The sequence below is a fragment of the Accipiter gentilis genome, chromosome 6 (assembly GCF_929443795.1).
Source record: "Accipiter gentilis chromosome 6, bAccGen1.1, whole genome shotgun sequence".
NCBI lineage: Eukaryota > Metazoa > Chordata > Aves > Accipitriformes > Accipitridae > Astur > Astur gentilis.
Genome location: NC_064885.1, coordinates 28517013 through 28541389, shown reverse-complemented (window position 1 = coordinate 28541389; position 24377 = coordinate 28517013). Strand labels below are relative to the sequence as shown.

Genomic DNA, 24377 nt, shown 5'->3' with positions numbered 1-24377 from the left:
GCTCTTGAAGTGTGATGAGAGGAATCCAGGCTGAAAACACTTTTTCAGTTGTGTTGTGCTTTAGTGCATATCTCCAGTGATGGAGAAACATGCTCCTATGTGGTGTAAAAGCAAGCTAAATCCAATCTGTGGGTTGGTTGGTTTTTTTTTGTTTGTTTGTTAGTGGTTTTTTTTTTTGTTTGGTTGTTTGTTGTTTTTTTTTTTGGTGGGAAACTGCACCATGGGTCTCCCACATCTCCAGAGATAATAATAGGCATAATAATAGGCATAGTTACATAGTTTTATTAATGGGCTTGGATGTGTCCATGTGTCTCTTCCAGGTATCCATCTCATCCATCTTCTCTTCCAGGTGTCTGCCCAGCATATGTCTTAGATTAAGGTCGTGCAGATCACTGCCAAGGTTACCACTTGACTTTTCTTTGGCAGTGTGTATATATTTTTTTAAATTTTTTTCATTAAATCCACAGAGGTGTTCCTAGTATGCTTCCAGTTCCCAAGTTTCTTCCATGATCTCTCGCAATTTGTTTATTTGCTTGCTGGAAGCCCTTGGTGAATTATTTTGCAATTGTACATCTCTTTGCTAATTTAATGGAGAGGTTGATGCACAGTTGTTACTCTGTTGAGCAGTTCTGGGTGGGATGTAATCTGCAAATGGGAAAGTAGACTCTGTTTTATGTAGACACTAGAACATGGATAAAACTGTATTCTAGGAACCAAACATCATTTGTTTACCATTATAAGCCACTAGTTTTAAAGATAGAGATAGATTTTGATGGCATAATCTGGTACCACGCACAGATGTCCTTTGATCTTACAGCTCACTGCTACTCCAGAGAAGTGCACGGTACTTGAATCCAAGGACTAAATGTCAGCTCCCATGTGGCTGTGAGCAATATCCTCAGTTTTGGCTGCTCTGAAGCTCTGTACTAGTGCCCGCAACCCCTGGTAGAAATTATGTAGTAATCTCTGTCAATGTTCATTCAAGATAAATAAGAACCACGTGGGTGTGTGAGGAATGACTGCAGTTCTTTGCGTACTTCTTTGCCAAAGTACAAGGAGAGAGGTCACTGCTACTTAAAGCACTCCTGCCATGGCAATTCCTGGCTGAGACCTTGCCAGGCAATTCACTGAAGACAAAGGCTCTGGTTTATAGTTCTTATTTCTGGAAATAAATATTTATAATACAGTCAGATCCCTGATGATAGCAGCACAAAAGATTGAGTAAAAGAGTGAGATGTTTTGATAAGCTTCCACTGGATTTCCTAATACACTGAGAGTGCTCTATATGCAGTGTTGTTTTTCACAACTTGAGTGCTGAAGGGTTTCCTCATTTGCATGTAAAAATGGATTCTGTTTGTCACTGGATATACTTGTCTTGGCCAAATGCGTGCTCTCTCAGGCTTGTTTTCCAAACAGAGCACCTGTTTTGTGAATGTAACTATTGGAAAGCTGTCTGGAATAATTGCACTCTAGTAACTTCAGCACCCTCAAACATGGCATGAAGCTCTTCAGAGGTTTTTTTTTTATGCCTTCCTGTTGAACTTCAGTATAGGGTTTGCATTTCCTTTTTACACAAACTGACTTCACTTGTGGAAATAAATGCCAAGTTTAGTAATCCCCTCCAGTGACTGCCAAGATGCCTCAGGCAGGCTGCGTGCCAGGGGAGCCCAGCCCTGCCGGGCAGCCCGTACCCTCTGCGGCGTCCCAGTACCCTGCAAGTGTGGAAGGCTGCGACCGCCTGCTGTGTGCTTGGTTTTGTATATGTTTGCAGTTTGAGGATGTTGTTTTTGTTTGTTGGAAGATCTTACTGAGTGTGTGTGTTTGTCCCCTCTTGTGAGGGGGGTAGTCAGATTAAGAAACTGGATAGCTCAAGTCTATATGTAAGACCATACGGCAGAGCTCCTTGGGGTAGACGTGTAGGTGGAGGGCAGAGCAGAGCAGGGGTTTGTGCCAAAGTGGCTGGTGAAGCAGGAAGTGTCCAGCTGCTGCTAGAATTCATCTTGGGGTTTTTGCAGTACTGAGAATTTTGCGGCTCGCTCGCTGGGGAGTGCTGGGCCACAGTGGTAACTTGGGGTCTGAGTAATTGCAGACAGCTTTCTGCTGCTACGCCTAGGTCTTCATTGCGCAGTCGGAGCCCTAGAGCCGGCACAGCGATGCTGCTGGGGACTCTGGACCAGTCACTCAACCTCTCAGGGCGACATTAGCATGCGACCCAGCCTGTGCTAAAGGCTCTGGTGCCGCATTGAACCTCTGCAGTGGCAGGGCTCTTCGTGGTACCAAACCTGCTCCGCACAGCAGGGACCCTGTGGGTGGCTGCAGCTAAAACAGATGTAGCTGAGCACATCCTGAAATGGAAATGGCACTTGGGTAAACTTCCTCCCCTGGGATCTGTGTTGTACTTGCACATTGACACTCCAGCGAGTTCGCGAAAGTCACTTTGTGTAACTAGACGCAAATGGGACAGGTGTTCTAAGAGATTGTTGTACCTAAATGTAGCAAATGAGGAGTAGATTTTTCAAAGTGAATGAAGTTAAAAGGTTAAAAAGAAATCAGCAGAAGTACTTGGTGGTCAGAAGCATTCTCTTCACTCACTTCCATGGGAAGAAACAAGTATCTCCTATGCTACACTTAGTGGAACTCTGCCAGTAAAATTGGTGCAAGTTGCCACTTACATCTAAATAAAGTCACAGTAGCCTACAGGAATAACATTAATATTTTTGTAATGTCTTAATAGCTAGAAGAGGATGGTGCCGCTTTCCTCATTTGGTTCATAATACCCTCTGTAATGTGCCAAGGTAGCTATCATTTAATGCACTTTGTATTGTCTGTCCATACACTCTATAGACAGAATAAAAGCATGTTACTCTGCTCTTTGGTCAGACATGGATTACTTTAAAAAACAACCAACCAACCAACCCACAAAAACAAACAAACCCCCTTTTGTAGGCAAGAATCAGAAGAACCCACAAGTCCATCTCAGAATGGCAGGAGGACCTCCACAGAGGATTCCACTGCAATGTATTCACAGATACACTGACTCACAGACAAACACAGCCTCCCCCCCCCAACCCCAACCCCCAAACAACCCCACCCTAACAAAGACTAAGAAGTCTATAAAGAAACTATAATTCTAAATGGACTCTAAATGCTATAATTACACTTCTGCTGCACTTAAAAATTATTTAAGTACCACATGCACCTAAAATTCTGTGGTGCAGTGGAGACACGGAAGTAAAGCCTTTTAAACCTCTTCATCTGTAATTTTAAAAAACTGACCATTGGCACGTATGCTAAAAAGAAAACATTTCCAATGTGAATAACACCTTTATAAAAACAGCTTCCTGTTGTTTGTGACTGTTTGAAAACCTAACTCAGGTAGCCTACTTAGATTACTTCATTGGCTGTGAGTATAATACAGGTTCTTTTGCAGTTTCATGTCAATATAAACTGCATTATTTGTCTGCTCAGCTTTCTCTGTTTTATATAGATTGGTTAAAATCCCTTATGATTTAGCATGTCATTCTCTTTCCTCCTATTCCATAGAACTCAAGTAACATACCAGGGCTCCATAGTGATTCTTGAAATACATGAACAATGTGTGGGTGGAATTATTGTGGGTTCCATTAAAAGAGAGTAACAATATCTCATAAAGAACAGGAGATTATTTTTTGCTTCCCAAACTGTACTTGTACATTGATTTAATACTTTCTTTTACTTAGTGACTATGGGAGGAATCTGATGCCGCCCACATTTTGTCATTTACATCATGTTGTCAAGTACAGATTTTTGAAATCCTTGCTGTTAGCATTCCTCAGGAAGGGGTAGGTGTGAAATATGTCTATTTGAAACCAAATTCCACGGTTCTAGTCAGTGCTTGACTGGTCACCTAGGAAACTCTCAATAATGGATTCACTTGGCTTGGTGATGCAGTCTGGTATGATCAGATTTTTTCCATTTTCCTCTAATTTGAAAAGGCAGTGCTTGAACAAAAATTAATCATAACTTAATCTGTTCCATAGAGAAAAATCCTGTTCTCTGTCTTCAGTTCTGTTTTAGTCATAGTCTTAGAGATGTTCTTTATTCATTCTGTGATGACTCCTGTAGAATTACTTTAGATTGCGTGACCTTTAGAATAAACGATTTTGAAGGTATTGAACCATTATTGCTGTGTTTGTCTGTGAGTCAGTGCATCTGTGAATACATTGCAGTGGAATCCTCTGTGGAGGTCCTCCTGCCATTCTGAGATGGACTTGTGGGTTCTTTTGATTCTTGCCTACAAAAGGCTGCTAGCACTTAAGTGGGAAAAAGATGGAGCAATTCATCTGTGAAAACTGTCTTCCCAAAGTTTTTGGGTGTTCAAGTTGAGTTGATGGAAGCATTTCAACTATTTCCAGTTTCTTCTTTGCTGTGTATTGTATTGCCAGGAGTGTCAGTCTGGTTCAGTAGCGCCATCAGTTAAAATCTTCACTAGGAGTGTTGAGGACAAGGAGCACTGCCCTGTCATCTGCGCCCCCTGCCCCCCCCACCCACAAAAGAAAATAAAAAAATCTATGGCAGATGTGAGAGAAATATGCAAAATTGGGTGTAGTGGGGAATACAGGTAGTGATATTGTTTGTAGCTGAAGAATTTGGGCAGTGTCAGATAAAAACTGTATGAGCCCTGCTCAAGGCACAGAACATTGTTTTTTCTGGAGTAGGTACTGGGCACATGGTGCTGTCACTGCTTAAAGGTTACATCAGTTCAAGGAGTGACTAGGTAAGAGCAAGGTCATTAAGCGGACCGAGTATTTTGGCATATACGGAAACCCCATCCAGGTCAGGAAAACCTGTAAACTGAGACTGGTAGAAAAAGCAGAAAAAGCGTCATATATGCTTGTCTTATCCTTGCTCTTCCTCATGTATGCTGTTAGAGCTGCTGTTGAGGATGGACTAGTCGGACCACTGTCTGACCTGGTCAGAGTGTTCTTGGGAAGTGACCTGTTGACTAGGGCTGAATCTAAGCCTTATTTCAGTCGAAAAAATATCAGTGGCTCCTGAGACTAGTCTCTGTAGTTTGCCTGCTGTGGCTATTTTAGACAGACTTGAATTTCATTGGAACAAGTGTTTTTTTTATGTTGCCCTGCAACATAATGCAGATTATGTTAAGATATGTCTCTGTTCCTACAAGTATTTTTGCTTGACTGAGCAGAGGTGTACTTGAAGTACCCTGGTACTTGGCTGCAGAGCATCACATGAGTAACTTGCAAGGTGCATTTCTTCTACAAAGTGGGAAGCAGATCATCATCTTGTGTGTTAATTTTGCTGGTGTCAAATAAAACAAAATGGCAAGCAGTGATTGATTTGAATACACTCAGGATGACATCTTGGGTGTCTGAGGGCTGCCAGGTCTGTGGTGGTGGACAAGGCTGAAGGGTTAATAGGAATGTTTTTCACAGCAGCCACTTCTAGCACATGTTACTGTGCTCGAAGATAAACTGAGAGGATATTTTTTTGGGAAAGTGAAGCAACAACAGGCACTGTGTCTGGAATGCTCATTAGAGGCAATTAATTTTACTTTCTTGTGAGGATTGATCTCATGGGCTCTGTTTAGAGTGCAGCTGTTGCTTGAAGTCAGACCAAATTGAGGAACTGCAATGTGCTCTGGGATCCAGGCTGGTCTGATTAAATACTTGATGTTGGATAGGGGTACTGTCTTCCTCTTACCTTTGAATTATGTACCTCGATTATGCAGCATGTTGCATAGGGTGCTCAATGTTGTTCAGTAGTTTAATCGGGAAGCTGTTTAGTGGGAATTAGTGGCCTCATTTGAACTATGTCAAAAGCCCTTCGATATGAAAAGGAAATTGGTTGCACAGTCATTTGCCTGCATGCAGTAAGAGGGCAAAATTAGCACTGCTATAATTTACAGAGGCTCTGAATAAAAAACCAAAACCCTTGCTCTTTTGTCTCAGCCCAAGGGCTTAAAAGCACTAAACACTGCCTGTTGGGAGACTGGTTTCCATGGTTGTGGTGTTGTTTTTCTGTTGTGTTCCCCCCCCCCCCAGTTTTAATGAAGAATATAGAGAATATAGACCACTTCTTTCAGGGGAGTTACTGAGGCTGGGTTAAGTTCTCTGGTACCATTCAGTCCTGTGGTAAGAGGTCACAGGATTAGCTCAGACTGAAAAGTAATGTTGTTTTTGTTTTGAAGATTCCTTCCTGTCCAGTAGTCATACTGGCTTTGTTTTTGTGTCTTGAGCTAGTTGTTTACAGAGCGGATAGATTTTTCTGCTTCCTCTTCCTGAGGATAATTTAAAATACAGCACCCTTGTCCATAGTAGTTCTTGTTTGATGTCTCATGCCTATAATATGACAGTGTATTTGCCTCCTCTTTTTGAATGAGATGCTGGCAAGTCATAAAGCCCACTGATCCAGTGCTGTTCAGTGCATTTTTACGTTACAAAACTGTGGCCTGAAAACATATTAAAACATGTTCCTTCTTTTTCTCCCTCAGATAAACTACTAGTTTTTACTGTAGCAACTAAGGAAACTGATGGCTTTCACCGTTTCATGCAAACTGCAAAGCACTTCAACTACACAGTAAAGGTATTGTATGTTTTCATATCAAATATTCATACTATACAGTATGTAAGACTTAAACATATGTTTAAGACAAACAGTGTGATAGTAACTGAAGTTGCATTAGCTTCCCACATGCTAGGGCAAAGTAAAACAATTACAGAGCTTGGGGGCACGCAGGGCACTTGCACGTGGCCCTGCTGCCGTCCCTGTTGCTTACCTGCTGGTCCCCTTCTGAATGACCATGGAAGCATGCTTCTTCTAGTGCCGTAGGACTGGTTTTACAGATTAGTAGCTATTGTGATCAGCGTCCTCGGTCACTTACAGGTTCTGTCATGATTTATCATATAGCCTTGCTTTTCAGTGCAGCTGATTTTGTTTGCATGACTACTTATGGAAGTTGCACTACACTCAGAGGGCTTTGGATGTCTCTTTCGTCCTTAAACAAGGCTGGATCCCTGGTGCAGGGAAGCAGGGAGGGTCATAACTGAAAGTTTCACTGTGTTTCCCAGGAACCTGTAATTGTCTAAGAGGACAAAATGTTTCTATCATTCTTGCCAGCCTTTTCTGCCTTGTTCCACATCTACATATGTCACGTACTGAGGTTGATCTTGGGAAAAGGGGAGGGCACTAACCTTCTTCTAAACTTTGCCCACAAATTGGTTCTGCAAGAGAAAATCTAGGAATTCAGATGGTGTTATGAAACTTTTTCTGCTTACTTACCACAGCGTCTACACTATAAATAGGAAATTATTTGGGTCTCTGAAGTTTGACTTCTACTGCTGAACTTGGAAGACTGAGAGAACCTTTCCTAATATGATAATGCTGTACTAAAGCACCCGAGAAGCCTGAGCTCTGGATATGTCTGTTAGCTTTGCAGATTTGTCCAAAACATCATGCAGTGTAGTTCTTCCAGGTTTTGTAAGTTCCAAAAACATTATGTTCAGAACCCACAAAATGTTTAAGGGTTTTTTCTTTTTTTGAGATGTAATTCACTGTAGTGCTTGGCTAGGGAGGAGTTTAGCCAATTTTAGCAGCCAGCTGTATATCGGGGAACCTATCCTTTCCTTGTACAAGTGTTCTGGAGGGACTTCAGAAAGACTGGAGCTTGCATTTGTATTAATAATACCCTGGTCCACCAAAGTCTCCTGTTCCTAAAGTGATTATATTGACTTTTAACGGTCTCGTTCAGAATGTTTTTCTAATACAAATTTTGAAACAATTATTAGCTCTTTTTCTTTTATTTTCTGAAGGAGACACATTTGAAGAAATGGTGGTAGCAGGCAATTGCTCAATTCTTATTTGGTTCAGAAATGTGTGTCTCGTGTTTTTGCAGTGATGTCATTGTGCTGAATGCTGCTTCAGACATGGAAGACTTACGGTGCTGGAAATGCTGGCTTGCTATGCTTTAATGTGTTGCTTCTGCTTTAACATCTGTTTTCAGTAAGGGTCTGCTTTAAAAAGCCTGTTTTGGGGTACTAGCAAAAAGTGCTTTTTTTTCTTATTCCAGGTACTTGGAAAAGGTGAAGAGTGGAAAGGTGGTGAGCTGCCTAACTCTATTGGTGGAGGGCAGAAAGTTCGACTGCTGAAAGAAGGCATAGGAAGCTATGCTAATCAAGAGGACTTGGTTGTAATGTTTGTTGAATGGTGAGCAAATCTGGCTTGTTGCCTTTACATTTTAGTCTGGGTAGGCATGCAAAAGTAGCTGCTGTGCCATGCTGAAAGTTGCATGCTGCTTTTCCCCCTCGCTGTTCATTTGAGAAGAGTTTGCTTCCGTTTTTCTCCATTCGTAAGAATAGTAGATTGCTCTTGGAGTAAGCGTTATTTTTTTAACGGATTTACAGATGAAAGAGTTGTTCATAGCTCTCCTGCCTTGAGGAGGTAAAAAAATGTTATTGGGAGCTGACAGGCTTTTAGGCAAGTGTTTGTCCTCTCCTTGCTCAGCTATAGTGAGAGCAGGACGTGGCTGCGGTCTGGGAGTGTGGAACGGGGCGGGGAGCAAAAGCAGCTCCAGAAATAAAGTGGCCAGTAGGGACCAGAGCATGATCTTGTTCCATGAAGTAACAGTGATATGGAGGAAGTTGGAAACCGGGCCCCTGCGGAAAGCACTTAATAGAAGAACTTCTTTTACCTGTTGGAGAACTGAAACAAGAGTCTTGGTGCCAGATATACCCCTGGTGCCTGTGCTGTCTGTGTGACGGAAGGATGGAGAGGCAGTGCTGCTGCAGGTGCCAGACTACAGCTCATAGCACAGCTATGCTTGAACATCCTCACTGGAGGCCAGATAGGTTTCTCCCTGTCACAGAGAACAGGAAGCCCACACATGTTCAGATCCTGCTTTTTCCATTGCTTCCCTCTGCTTCCCACCCCCCCATCTTCTGCTCCTGTGACAAGAGAGTGATCAGGGCAGCTAAGAATCCAGCTCACAGCAGCTGCCAAGCTCTTTCATGCTAGCATTAACGAGAGCGGGGGCACAGCTCTAAAAGAATTGCTGTGAGGACAGTACGGGACCAAGTCTTGAATCAGGGATATGAAGCTCCAGTTGCAGCCTTGGGGAGGTGGCTGAGTGCAAGCTTGGAGAGGTTTGTGCATGGGTTCATGCTGCTGTTACTGAGTCATGTTGGAATGTCTGCTCCAGAATTTTCTTTCGGCTTTTAACCTGCTTTTATTTTTTATTTTTTTTAAAAAAATTTGGCAGCTGAAGAATTTTAGGGATCCTTTTGTAAGGTAGAGGTTCAACAGGATTTGTATAGCAGACATCATCATGAGAGAGAAAGTGGTCTGACAGTGGTATTTACTGGAAAGTTCATTTGTTGTTTTGTCTAAGAGTTTAGGAAAGTTGGAGTAGACTATTAAACTGGTAGAAAATGTAAAGATGCTACTCAGTTTTCTGTTTTAATTTTACCTCTTGCGATAAGTAGAAGATAGACCTAGAGAGCCAATGTCTGAATCACCTTAACCAATTTATGAACAAGCTTTATAAGGGAAACTTATGCCAAATATCTTCTTTGTATGCTTAATTGATAGTAGAAATAATGTAGAGTTTGGAGGTACACGTTCAGTTTTTAATTTTTTTTGTACTGAATTGGTCAGTTTTGCATTTGGTAAGTGGAAAAACTATGTTTCTAAAAGTAAATATATTACATGTTTGTTCATAGTGTTGTCCTACTGATCATGCAATAACTGAAAGTTTTTAAGATTAATTTGGGAGATTATTTTGTTCTTTGCTAAACACTCAGATGAATCAAATGTTTCCCAAAATGTTTGCTACTTAACACTGAATTTCTTTGTTTGCAAACTTATTATACTGATTCATCACTATTTTTCTCCCTATATGGTAAAATATGCAAATTTGTTATCAGATTTGGGTATAGCTCAAATTCTTCTCCAACATAATTTATTCTCTCAAGGGGCAGGCTGTCTGCTGGCATGGATGAGAATACAGAGGACTGTGTGTTGAAGTGCAGATGCCATAATCTTTCTTGCTATGAAAAATCCCAGAATTTAAGGCCTCCCAAGTTCTTGAGGTCCATAATTTCAGTTACATATTGATTTAAAGCTGGTGGAACTGATTCCAGATAGGAGAAAAAAAATAGTTTACTGATTCTAGCATTATATTTTAATTCTAATGAGCTTTTTCATTTCCAGGAATCCTGGTTTGCAATTTAAATGTTTATCAATGTAGTAGTAAGTTTGGAAAAGACAAATATAGTGAACTTCCTTTCTTTTTCAAGTGTTTTTCATTATATTCATTATGAAGCATTTGGAATATTAATCTTGGGGGTGGGGAAAGGAAACGTCTGGTTTACTTACTGTAACTAGGCAAATCATTTCTAGTGAGCTGTTTACTTAACAAACTTAGCTTTTTTTTTTTTTTGAGCAGTTTTTATACGGCTCACAATTCTTGAAATAGTTTGAACTTCTGTGGACAGTTTGTGTCTAGGTGCAGATAGCAAAATGCTTTGCCTGCAGATGGAACGCTATTTAAATTAGGCTTGTTTTTGCAAGAGCTAACTACTGGTTTACTTTGGACCATTTTAGATTGAATTGGCTAATGGCCAGTGTAGACTGGATAAAATGGTTGATGCTGTGACTATTCATCCAGAACTCCCACAGCTATCTATTTGTATTGTGGAAGACTTTTGAAGCCTCTCAGGTTTCGGGGTTTTTTTAAACATTTGTCAGAAAGCAAGGGGTAATTACATTTTCTACATACCTCAAAATAGTTAAGGTGTGATACAGTGTAAGTGACAAAATGGCTGTGTGGCTGAACAGTCCAGTTAAATAAGATGAGATGCGTATTTGGAGCTCTTAACCTGCAGCTCCAATAGTAAAAAGTCCTTGTTGTTATAAAAGCTGTGGATACAAAAATTGCACGTTCTGTTCTAGAGGACCTAAGCCACCATTGCCGTTTCCCTGTGTTGCTGGGAGCGCTGGTTGCGTAGACAGGATGCTTTGCTGCTGCAGAAGAGGAGGAGGGATGGGTGGATTCCAGCCCCAAGCATCTGCCATCTGGGAGCTTCAGGAAATGGGATTGGAGTTGTGGAAAATTTCTGGTGTGGGTTTTGTTTTGTTTTTTCTTTTTTTTTCTTTCTTTTTGTTTTCTTCTTGCTTTCTACTTAATCGGAAGGATTTATGAAGAATAAATAAAAGACTATCTGAGCTTTTCCAGCTTGTCAAGGCAGCCTGCTTTTTCCTGGATATATCCACACTTTTTCTTCCTTGTCACATTTTGAAGCCCTGCTTAAAGTAAGTTATGTGCGTCACCCATAATTACAGTAGAAACTGTCAAGGATAGTCCTGGGACCCATTTTGCGATGGTCTTAGTGGTGAATCCTCCCTTACAGTAGGATTTGAGTGCCGGATAGACTGAACATAATCTGACATGGCAGGTAAGCAAGGCAAATGATGGATTTATAGGTTTTAGTTTGACTTTAGAAGTTTTCCTGTTGCCTGGAGAGAAAAGCAGGAGCCTCATAAAGCAGCTGATGGGAAGACTGGCATCAAGGGATAGAAGGCTGGTGAAGGTCCTGCCCAGTGGGAGGTGTGGTGGCCATAAGTCACCTCTTGACAAAACCACGGGCCATGAAAATTAGTGGAAAATGTAGGTCCATGCTGGATTCATACTCCTGCATAATATCAATTAGTGTGTGAAGTTTACAATAATGGGTAATACAGTTTAGCAGCTCTGCGCTGTGCTTTTTGTAATAAACTGTGCTGTATTAAGTAGCATATCCCTTTTGCAAGCAGAGCCACTGGTTAGCCCAGCATGTTGCTCAACTTTGGCTTTGTTTTACAGAATGACAGTCCTTGGAAGCAATGTTCCAGGGGTGTTTGGTTCCTTCCCACAGCTGTAAGTCATTGCAGCAGCAGCACTAACCTGATCAAAGAGGAGAAGCACAGCCTGCCATAAGCTATTAAGTTAAAGCCCCAGACAAATCTCTGTTTTTGTCTGTCTTCAACTTGTCTCCTGTTTCTTACTTGTTCTTCAGGCTCATTCTGGCTTTGAATCGGGCTACGCCAATTGAATGGAAAAGGGAGGGAAATGTATTCCTGTATACTTGGGCAGAAACAGGCAGTTTTCGCAAAACTGGGGCAACTCCAAAATGTACAATGTTTTTTTCATACATTCTTCTGCCAAAGTTACAGAAAAACAAAACAGTGAGAGTTTTCAGAAACCCGCTTGCTTTATATAGACTACATAACACACTTCCTCTCCAGGGTTCATACTTTGCTCTGCGGTAGAAATCTTCTCTTTTGCATTTGTAAGCCAGCTGTTGTTCAGTTCTCTTAGGCCAATTGCATGAAATCCCCTTTGAAGAAAAGACATTTTAAATAATTTCAGAACTGTAATAAAGAAGTACTAGAAATCAGTAATGGTTGATCTGTTGGCACTACTGCTGGGTAATACATTGCAATGCAAAAATTTCTCTGTACTGCAGGTGGGAGTACTGCTGTCCTTTTTAGCCTGGCTAAAAGACTTTGCAAGAACAAAATCTTGCTGTACCATTCCTTTGCCCTATATCAGGGCTGATGATTTTCAGTTACTAAGGTAGATGTGTGGAATAAGAATATACTTGCATTCATATGAGGAAGCTGTAAGGCTGAGATGCTGCCATTAAATCCAAATATTCTGCTTCTTCAGCCAGAGACTAATCTATGACATGATTCCAATATTACTGTGTTATGGTTTCATGCTGTGTAAAATGAACCTTGAAGTGGTTTGCACATTTATATGTAGATCTCGAGTACTAACAAAGAAACCCTATACTGTGAATAATTTAATCATTTATACATATTTTGAGGTTTTGGGTTGTTTGGGTTTTGTGTTTTTTTTTTTTTTTTTTTTTTTTTCAGAGGCATTGATTTTGATATGGTTCAACAACAAGAAACCAATAGGCTTGTGATACTACATTCTTACATGACCTTTGCCAAACACATGCATGTTTCTTTCTGTTTTGGGGTACTGTTGACCTTTGGCTGTGGGTAACCACTGTTTTTAGAGATGAGCCCTCCACCTTTAGGTCTCTTTGTTCTCAGTAGGAATTGGGAGTCAAATCTGATGAACACGTAAAGACAAGTAAAGTTTTTCATAAATAGTTACTGTGAAGTTTAGAGCCTTCTGAAGTCTTCAGCACATTAAAGAGGTTGAAGGAGAAATCTATATATTGTCAGGATGCAACACAGTTTAAGTTCATGGGCAACTACACTTTACTGAGAAATATCTAAGTATATTCTTGATAAGACTTTTCAGAAGAAAGTCAGTGCTGTTGTGTTTTGGAACAGGAACATCTAAAGTTTTGCAGTGAAAGTCACCTAAATCATCCTTCAGTTCTACACTATTTCATCTGCTAAGTTTTGATATTTTTTTGTTATTGCTGCTGTTCTTAAACACATAAACAGTTTTCTAAAGTGGAAAATATATTTTTTTACTCAAAATACATGAAATGTGAAAATCAATTTCAAGTAGACAAAATCTGTAGGAAAAAGAATGTCCAAAATGTGGAAGGTTAAAAAAAATTAATGTAAATAGAAGGGGAAACTGTATTGGATAAGTAGTATTGATTGAAGTTTTTCTTCTAAAAGGGTGTAGGATTTTTACGTGGTGGTAAAACACAATTTAAGAAATCATTTTTTCAGAATAAAAGGGCTGTCTGTATGATTTTAAAAATTTGAATAGTCCAACCACTTGTTGTTGTTTTCAACACAAAAGCATTACAATTAATCTAATGGATATCTTTTCTTTATTTTCAGCTATGATGTTATCTTTGCGGGAGGCCCTGACGAACTGCTAAAGAAGTTTCAGGAAACTAATCATAAAGTGGTGTTTGCAGCAGATGGACTAATTTGGCCAGATAAAAGGCTAGCTGACAAGTATCCTGTTGTCAAGAGTGGAAAACGATTCCTGAACTCGGGAGGCAAGTGTGATTCTTGGACATACTTTACTCCTGAACTTGAATATGACTCACTTCTGTTAACGGTTTCATGTATTTGTATGTGAAACTGTTCTGAATTCCCCAAATATAGAATGGAGGAGTGAATTTGCTGTCTTCTTCTTCCCCTCTCCCTCCCCACTTGAATAGCTCCTGTTCTGTGCTCAAGAATAGTTTTCATTCAAACTTACATGGTATTTGTTGGCAGTAACTTGTAAAAAGCAGTAAATAAAGTAGCAGCTTAGCAAGCAACTGTGCCTTGCAATGAAACGCTGTACAGGGATGACCCAAGTGCCACTGATTGAATCTACTTCAGAAACAATCTAGTGTACAAGCCCAGTCAAAGCAGTACATGCTGTTTATAGGCGCAGTTTAGCTGGGTCACAGAATTTCCTGACTGACAGTGTAGATGTGCTGGTAACTCTGCCTGACCCGGTCAGTGTGGCTTAGGCTGTTCATTGCAAGAAAAGTGTGAGTTACTCCTGGTAATCTCAATGACACGTTAATTCTGGAATCCGCCTTTAAACGCCAGGTTTGGTAATAATTTTGCAGTTGATTAATACATGTGATGACACTGATAGTGTTTAACTGCTACAGACCACAGTATGTCACTTCTCGTAGGTACACGGTGCTGGGCAGCGTGCAGATCTGGGAGTGTCCTCATTCCTTTACCTCTCTTCTTCACCTCACCTATCTGCCCTATCTTTTTTTTTGTTCTGGCTTAAACATAACATATATTGGTTTTGAGTTGAATTCTTTTTGTAGTTCTGGCAGTATTGGATTCAGGCTTTTCTGCCAGCAAGAAGCGATTAATGAAAATGAAACTTTTCCACAGATGGGCTTCTTGGGAACAGTAGTAGTCTAATCTCATGCTTTGGAGTTCTCAGGATCGTACTAAACAGATCTCGGTTTCCTGTTTTTTCCCTTAAAACAGTATTAGTATAAAATAGCCCTTAATTATGAACTCTTTAGAACAGAACTGTTATATATCACAGGAAGAAAACTAGATTTTGAGCCAAGTTGTAGGAATTTCATACTTTTCCTTTGCTGGCACCAGACAGTCAGAATGAAGTCCCTGACTGGTGGACAGCATTGGCAGAGTAGTGCTTTTTATGGAAATAACTTATGTGTATGTAATATTGCAGGATTTATTGGTTATGCTCCATATATAAATCGTATTGTGCAGGAATGGGATCTGCAGGATAATGATGATGACCAGCTGTTTTACACCAAAATCTATGTTGACCCATTGGCAAGGGTAGGTAGTGACTGGCTTTCTCATTTCTTTCTGCTTGAAACAACACGCTGCTCCTCATAAAACATCAGGAGATAAAAATAAAAGGAATGCTGTCTCTTTATTCCTGAGTGCCATGTTGACACTTGTGTTTGTTCTGCAGAGGTTCCTACTGTTGGAGTGATGAACAGGCTTCCAAAGGGTCATGACTTGATATATTATTTCAGGCTGTCTGCAGATCCAGACAGGTTGTGCTTCGTTGTTAGAAATAATAGCTCTGAGGTATATGATCGGACACATTCATCTCAATGAGGGTCCCATGTACTTGGCAGTTTGACGCTCAAGAATGTGGCATTTTTCCAGGGTGTCACTGAACTACTTGCTGATCCAGTGTTTTATATTTTGGCTTGCTGCCGTTTCAGATCCTGCCTGCAGCTGCCTCTGACTCTTCAGTGTTTTGTGCAGATACGTTCAATAAAGCTGCATCATAAATTTTTGGTGAAGACCTCTCCATGCCCTAGCTTAACAAAGTTCTCTGCTGAGTAGCAGCATTAAAGCATGATAGATGTCAGAGGCATGGCCCTCATGCTGGAAAAAGAGGGCTAAGGGAAGTTAACAATGTATTGATGCAAAAAGACTTTTAGAAACTGATATTGCAGAATTTTGAGGTTGATTTTGAGCCTTTGTATGCTTAAGGCAGATGTGAAGTTTCTGAAATACATATATGTTCTTCCATTAAGTTATGCCTGAAACATCAGGCATGTTTAGATACAGGTACAGAAATAGAGCAGAATAGAATAGAATATTTCAGTTAGAAGGGACCTACAATGATCATGTAGTCCAACTGCCTGACCAATTCAGGGCTGACCAAAAGTTAAAGCATGTTAGTAAGGGCATTGTCCAAATGCCTCTTAAACACTTGACAGGCTTGGGGCATCGACCACCTCTCTAGGAAGCCTGTTCCAGTGTTTGACCACCCTCTTGGTAAACAAATGCTTCCTAATTTCCAGTCTAAACCTCCCCTGGCACAGCTTTGAACCATTCCCACGTGTCCTGGCACTGGATACCAAGAAGAGATCAGCACCTCCCTCTCCAGTTCCCCTCCTCAGGAAGCTGTAGAGAGCAATGAGGTCTGCCCTCAGCCTCCTTTTCTCCAAACTAGACAAGCTGAAAGACCTTAGCCACTCCTCATAGGACATTCCTTCCAGCCCTTAATGTTTAAGTTGATTTTATGCAAGCTAAGTCAGATGCTAGATGTGCAATTGAAAGGATAGGGTGTAGAGACATTAAAGCTGACTCTGCAGCCAAGTCAGAAGTAATATAATTAGCTGTCTAAACAGGTTGTCCTCTAGACACAAAAATGTGTACTTCTGCACAGTGCACTACTGCACTGTGATTCAAAATGCCTTCATGGCACTTAGCTTGGGATACTGTACTATACATTAGCACTAATTCTCTGCATGGCAATGTCCAGTGCTGTAAACATGTAACAAAATTTTGGAACACCAAAACAGAGTATGTTATCTGTATAAGGGTTTTTAAGTGTGTTTTAAAGGTTACATACTTTGATCAACATGTTAAAACTTCAAAACAAGGTACTTTAATCCTACCTAGATTCTTATTTAATACTACAATATTAGGAACATGTTTTAAAACTAGTGGTGTTTTCTTTTCTGACATGATACTTAAATTTGGCTTTCATATTTTTGAGACTGTGAAACGCAGTATATTTTGTTGCTTGGCCAAGACTACTTAATTTTTTTTAAGGTAAGACAAATTTTCTTTGACTTATGCTACGAAATTGAGTTTCTTTAGGGAGTTATGACCTTTAACCTTCAAGTTTAGGTAAAGTTTTTGCATATATAAAACTGATTGCTATGCAGCTGCACAATTCAGGAATATAGAAAAACTTAACAATATAAAATTAAGAATTAAATTGGAGTGCTGAACATGTAGAGTAGTTTTGCCTGATTACTTGCTGCCACTGCAGTATAACTGCAACATTTCCATAAAAACATTGGCTCTTAGAATGCCTCAACATCTTTGGTACTTTTATTTCAGGAACGCATTAACATTACTTTGGACCACAAATGTACAATTTTTCAGACCCTAAATGGAGCTGTTGGTAAGTGTATGATCTGCATGTTGTATGTTTTATTAACAGTTATTAACACTTTCTTTGCTTAACGCTGAATATCGTTCCTTAAACATAAGCTTGTTTTAAAGAAATATTTGGATGCGTAAACATGATTACCAAATTAGTTACAGGTCTTTTGGATTTAATATTAATTGATTTCTCCCAGTGATAAATTATTTGATTTAAAATAGAAAAAATAGTTTTCAATAAATGAAGTTAGCAATAAACGCAAAGTTAAGAACCATTTTTCCATCTGCCTTTCACAAACTTAATGACAGGAGTAAGATCGGTAATTAAAATTGCATTTTAGATGTTCTTAAGCAAATGGCTATACATAATGACATGGACTGTGGAATAACGTAGAATTTCCTTTATCCAACCGTCATGAATTTAAATTGAAAAATGGCATCTGTGCAAACTTACTTTCTTATCTTTAACCTCCAATTACAGAACAACTTTTTATAGTCAAATCATATCTGAAGTAACTATGATTTCTCTACAAATACCATTTGCACAAAATTAGTTTTATTTTTAAAGTGGATTTTATTCAGATACTGAAGGCTGCTGATGGCAAACTCTGGAGCTTGATGTAACCTTATTTAGCATAAAGAGCGTAGAATTCAAGGTCTGGTTAAAAAAATGAACAAAAGCTTCCAAATAAATAACATTGACAGTGATAGCAATAGCAAGGTATATTGTATCAGCAAGAACTTAAAGAATTTTAGCTCTTATTTATAAAGTGTTATTACTGTATGATCTTTGTTGATTTGCAGATGAAGTCCTTTTGAAATTTGAAGAGGGAAAAGTAAGAGCAAGGAATTCTGTGTACGATACACTACCAATCACCGTTCATGGAAATGGTCCAACTAAAGTGAGTGTTTTTATTATTGTACAAAGACAGCATTTTCAACTGAGGCAAAAACAATGGTGGAAGAGTCTGAAACAGTGATAGCACGCTACCACTGCTCATTTCCAATTAAAGTTAATAAAGAATTGCAAGGATTAAAAAAAAAATTCTAATAGCTTCCATCATGTTATTCTGCTGTCACTGTAACTTGATATTGCTGCTGAAACAACTCATCTGCTCTCAAATTCATTGTAGCACGGGATATTAGAAGCAGTTAAGCTTATGTTAATTTGTTCACTATCACAAAACAGTTCTCGAAGCTAGCAAAGAACATCTATCTGGTTATTAAACGGTAATCAGAAGAATAGGTTTTCAGGGGGAGAAAAATCAAACCAAGAGTCACAGACTGGGGTACAAAACAGTAACACATCTGATCCTACTGCAGACTGTGGTGTGTGTTTGTATACACATATATAAAAAAAAATATTGTATATAGACAAAAAATATGTATGTGTATGTATGTCCGTAAGTGCGCGCGCGTGTGTGTGTGTGTATATATATATACACACACACATGTGTATGGCTGGCTTTTGTTGTTGCATCTTCAGTGTCACTGCCTGCCATGTAGCTGTGGCTCAAGAACTTTGGGTTCATGGTAGAGCACTGTCTGCCCTGTGAAGTAGCTGTTTTGGCAGATTCTGTCCACGTGTGTGGATTCAGTGGTCCAGAGGACCTGGCACAGTTTCTCTGAGAGAGAAATGGCTACGTTTTGGTCATATGGTAGTTGCATTTTTTTGTTATACAGCAAAGAAGTGTAAAGGTGTATCATTTCTAATAGCCTCTGTTGGCTGAAGAATTGGGCATGGCTACTTTCTAAGTTCTTCTGAATACATGTTCCTTGCTATAGCTCCTTATTTTCAGAAAAATGCCTCCCAGGAGAATGAAATAAAGTTTGAAACTCATTAATGTCCTAATGACTGCTGCTTCTTAGTTTTTGCACTGTATTTCATCTTTGGAATTAGTGAATATAATGATGCCATTATCTGTTTGGCTTATAACTACTCAGTAGTGGTGAAATATATGACCAATTTCTTCCATGTTGCTACAGTTATTTTTGCCTCAGTTAAATCCTCAAATTATCTATCATCACTGGCTTTGCTGATGCTTTGCCAATGAAAAGAAAGGTACTGTATTATATGATTGGGCAAGGAGTTTAGGTGGGAACTCCTTATACTAATCCACGAGTTACACTACACTAAACAAAACTCAATCTCTGCATTTAGTGATGTAGTTTTAAAAACAAAGAGGAAACTCTTGCTATGTATCATTTTGTCAATGTGATTAGATTCTTCTGTTTTAAACATAGAGTAGAATTTATTGTTTATGAGGACAACAGTATAATAAGATTGGAAAAAATTTTCACTAGTTAGTAAATAAACAACATGAAAGTAATTTGCAGAATTAACTCCAAATACTAAAAGTTTCTTGTTTATAAGAACCTTCTGGTTTGTATTTAATCTCTTCAGTTTGAAGATAATAAATAGCATCAGAGACACTTCTTTGAAATGGGTACCAAATTATCCTGACATGTAATGTTTTTCTTTTTTTTTTTTCCCCCTCAAGTGCAGTGGTTTTTTTTGTGAAATACTTATTTTTGCAGACTTTATTGTACATCTCTGAGATGAAGTTCAAGCAATTCTATTTGTAATCTAGGATGATTTTCAATATGCATAAGCAAACACCCAAAGTCTGATAAAATGCAGACTGAGTATTGGACTGCAGTGTGTTTTCTATGCAAAATAATATTCTGTCCGTTCAGGTTTTTTATGAGGGCAGTAGAGCAGGAATGAATAGCATCCTTCCCTCAGGCAGACTTTCCGTGACATAAGTGATCCCTTAACCATTGCAAATGGCAGTGGAGAAGAGTGACGTTCTGCACAAACGTCCTGTGGAATCCAGGCAGGCAGGGCAGCCCAGGCAGCCCATCGACAGACAAAGTACATATTTTGTTCAGTGCCAATTCAAAATGTGTTAAGACGCTAGATGCTGCTTTAAAATGTATCCCCCTGGCTGGATTCTGAATCTTGGTGTAGCTTCTCAAAAATACATCATCTGGGCATCTATCTTCTACATTCACTATGTGTTTTTTGTATGGTCACTCTTCGTGTTTTATGTAGTGTTGATGATTCTCAGATTTGTGAAAAGAATTAAACTATAATAACTTTTATTTTTGCTTGAAATCACACCTAGAAGCTTTTGAGAACTGAATGATCTATATAAGTCTGTGTCTTGAAGTCATACAAGCATTTAGTTGGTAGCTGTTACACTTGCAACAAATTTTTGGTTTAACTGAAGCAATAAGTGTAGGTGCTAGGAGAATATAATCTCTGTTTTGTAAATAAAAAGAAGAAAAAGATTTTACCAGCTATTTTTGAATGGTTGGGGGGTTGGGGTTCTTTGTTTTTCAAATCTTAAATTTAAAAAAAAGACAGTCAATTGCCTTTTAGGTGTAAGAGAGTTAATCAGTAAGCCTGAATTATTTAGCATGCACCTCTCATTAATCTGAATTGTTAATTTATTTACCAGATTCAGTTGAATTATTTGGGAAACTATATTCCTAATGCTTGGACACGGGAAACTGGTTGCAGTATTTGTGATTTAGACTTACTAGACCTGTCAACAGTAACGGTAAGAATACTTTTCACTAGAACAAAACCCTTTTGAATGCAGTCGATAGGTGTATAGTAGTTCTGAGGCAAAGTGACTTCAGTATGCAATATTACGTTTTGTAGACACCTCAGGACATTTTTTCTGGTATATGAAACTGTAAAGATGGAATTTTAATTTACTGAAATTATCAATACTTTTAGAAATGTTTTCATGCATGCATTTTGATATAGGTTTCCCCAATAGTACTGAAGATGATCCCATACCCAAAAGTCCTCCACATCCTTACCTCTGTTCACTGAGGGTGAATGAATCATTTTTGAATCATGCAAGATTCAAGTGAATAATCAGAATTTTTGGCGAGATAGTGAAGCTCTTTAGATATTTAAGTTTTTAACAGCAGACCTACAAAAAGCTTGATATGCATCAGTTTAACAATTTCTGTCACAAATAGAGGTTAACAGTTAACTGTGACATGGTTACAGTTACTATTTTCTAAGAGATATAGCGAAATAGTCAAAATTGCTTTACCTTGTAAAGGATGACACAGATATCTGTATTGTATATGCAAATGTGTTTCTGTAGAATAAATCTGATGTAATTGAGGTCGGATATCAGTTCCAGGAGTCTTCAGAGTTCTTATAGGACAGACACGCACGTACACATGGCATGTGTGTGTGTATATCCAATATTTGGGAACTTATTTTGGTGCTTTATCTCCAAGTATGACGTCTTTATTGTCTATGAATATTTCAGGTTGTACTCAGTAAATTTTAGGCAGAGTAAATAACTGAGATCTACCATGTAGAAATGTAAAGCTTGTACTTTACAAGCTTCTTTTTTTTTTTTTTTTTTTTTTTTTTTTTTTTTTTTTTTTTTACTTTCTGATTATTCTTAGCAGGCTGTTTCCAGCAGCTTTTTCATTTCTGTTCTGTATTGAAGATTTGAAAGAGAACAGGTCTTAGAAGGTCATGTTGAGGATAGCATGAAAGTAGTAGTGGCTTGTTATCTTTGTAATGAAAGGACAAAGTGAAAGAATTTCTCAACAAGAAGTAGCTTATGGACTGGAATAAATTAAATTTTAAAAAAGTTAAATTATAAAAGTTATTGCTGGAATTGTGGTAACTTTCAGATTCTTTTTATATCTTTTTTCAATTTTAATTTTGCTTTGAAGATACAACATTGGAATGGTGTTATAAAGTTTACCTGAGGAAAAGAAGTTGTCTGAGTTTTTCCTAATGGTGTTGGTAGTTAAAACATGGTTGGGGAGCATTTAAATCTTAAAGCCAGTAGTGGGGAATAACTTGCAATGATTTACTGGATAGCTTCCTATAGTTCATGTACATCTACTTGGAACGTGTCTTCCTTACTGTAATTTGTTCTTTGGACTTCATACCTCACTCACTCTGCCAGCAGAAATAGCAAGACTTTTCCTTGGCCTCAGTGGAAGTGTTTACTTCAGGCATTTTTAACTACAAGCAATATTTCATTTTCTGAACGCGCTTTCTGTTCAGGCCTGGCTGGTTGCTACTTAACAAAAAATCATCAGTGAAAAGAGCAGTACTGGCTCTGTGCCTCTAATCATTCTTCCCATATTGTTTTAATTAACTTTCTGCATTGATACATATCTTCTGAGGATTTTGCTTGTTCTCATAAGCAAGCAGACAATCAGATTTGTTGATTGATGTTGTTGATGTTTTGGGCTTTGACTTTCTTTAGATGATTTCTAGCATGCATGGGTCTTTGACTCGATGAGCTTAGGTGTTGCGGATTTAAAGTTTTGCACTGGGCTTACCTACAGACCTTGACTTTAGCGGTACAAAACAGATAAGCTCCACTGTAGAACAAACAGCTGAAATACCCATCATGGGCATAGGGTTATCCTTCCTTCTGTGAAGGTCAGGGGTAGGCGCGTGCAAGGCAGAGATGGGTGGAAGCATTGCCGTGGGTTGTGTAGGTTGGTCTGTGATGGAAGAGGAGAAGAGCCCGAGGCACTACCAGGGTCAGTGCGAGTAGGTGCTGGGAGCATGGCCTGTGAAAAGCTGAGCTTCGAGGTTACTTGTGAAGGAGCTGGGAGCCACATATGCAGTCTTTTGCTCAGTCCTTGTCCTCTTCACAGAAGCAGGGCCTCCTGTGCTCTGATCACAGCTGAGGTGTGGAAACACTCAGTAACTGCTTTCTTCTGCTAATGTCAGCAGCCTGTGCCACCCCCAAACTAGCTACCTGCCCAGGTCAAAGCAGGGTAGCGGAAAATAAGTTGAAGAACACGCCTTGACTCCAAGTGTAAATTTTTGCTGCTTTTCTTAAGGCTTTTTTCTAAAACCTAAATTAAATTGGACAACAAACTGAATCTCCCTAGAGCTAGTTCATTAAGTCCTAAAGCTTGTTACTGGTGTGGAGACTTCCCGGTGTGGGTGGAAAGGATGACCTTGCTGATTCTCTCACTACACTGGTGACTCTTGTGGCAAGGGTTCCTGGACTTTGCTCTGTGAAGTCATACTGAGACATTGTCCTGTTTTTCTTCCAAAAATTGTCCCATGCTCGACTACTGCTTGTGAAAAAGTGAACTTTAAAAGGCAAATGTATGACCTTGGTGAAAATGAGAAAATCTGTCAGAGAAAATGTAACATCCCAGTGCAGACTGGGTATTTCCAAAGTGTTTTTGCTGAGGCATAGCTGGGAAGAACCAAAACTTCTGACTTGATATACTCAAAATGCTGGTTATTAAAATTGTTCATTGTGACCTAGATTCAGATTATGCAGTGACAGCTCTTCATCGTATGGTGAACCAGGGTCTAAATTGATGAACTCTCTGCTTTGAGGTGATGCAGTGGGAGATGCAGTTTGCAGGAATTTTTACTCTCAATTTTTTAAACGCTATTTTGCTTTGGTCGTGTGCCTGAGATTTTAGTGTAGACCCAAGCAGCTTGCACTTCAGTGTACTGAAGGAGTGTTAGTAATTCCTGATTGTCCCTATAACCTTTGCAGATCCAGCCTGAACCTGCTTCTCGTTGTCCTGGAGAATGAGGGGAAAATGGCTTAGAATTAGAGAAGTAGGCAGAATAATTGTTGCAGCAGTTCTAGTATTGGTAGCACATGTTCATGTTCAGCTTAAGCCTGATGGCCCATGCTGCTTTCCTCATTGCTCGCAATCAGCGGTACCAGTTACCGTGACACCAGCCTCAATGGAGTGGTTGTCCGAGAATATCACGGTTGCTTTTTTCAAGACACGTCAGTGTACTTGTCTTCGTCAGCTGTTTTGAAGTTACTAGGATGTCTGCATGAGTATGTATTAGGTTTGCAGATGAAGTTGTGAAAAGGAGGTAGTCAGGGTAAACATTGGTGCCTAATGTTTCTGATCTAGTGCACTGGCCGGCGCGTTTCTGGATTTCTGATGTAGGCAGTGGCAATGTAAAATCTCAACATGTCCTGATGGTTTTTCCAGACACTTTTCAAGTGGGTGTTGGCTTGCTTATGGGAAGCCAGCTTGCAGCCTTTTAT

General features: G+C 39.3%; 1 protein-coding gene across 3 annotated transcripts in view; it reads left to right on the top strand.

Moving 5' to 3' along the window:
• Window positions 1–24377, top strand: part of PLOD2 (procollagen-lysine,2-oxoglutarate 5-dioxygenase 2) — a 72825-nt gene that overhangs the window by 25953 nt on the left and 22495 nt on the right. For all 3 annotated transcript variants that reach the window (XM_049802898.1, XM_049802897.1, XM_049802896.1), the window contains 7 exons: window positions 6494–6585; window positions 8069–8205; window positions 13813–13976; window positions 15137–15249; window positions 17287–17350; window positions 18136–18233; window positions 20796–20897. In XM_049802898.1, the coding sequence (XP_049658855.1) occupies window positions 6550–6585; window positions 8069–8205; window positions 13813–13976; window positions 15137–15249; window positions 17287–17350; window positions 18136–18233; window positions 20796–20897 (714 nt within the window). In that variant the 5' untranslated portion in view covers window positions 6494–6549. The remainder of the gene's footprint in view (window positions 1–6493; window positions 6586–8068; window positions 8206–13812; window positions 13977–15136; window positions 15250–17286; window positions 17351–18135; window positions 18234–20795; window positions 20898–24377) is intronic.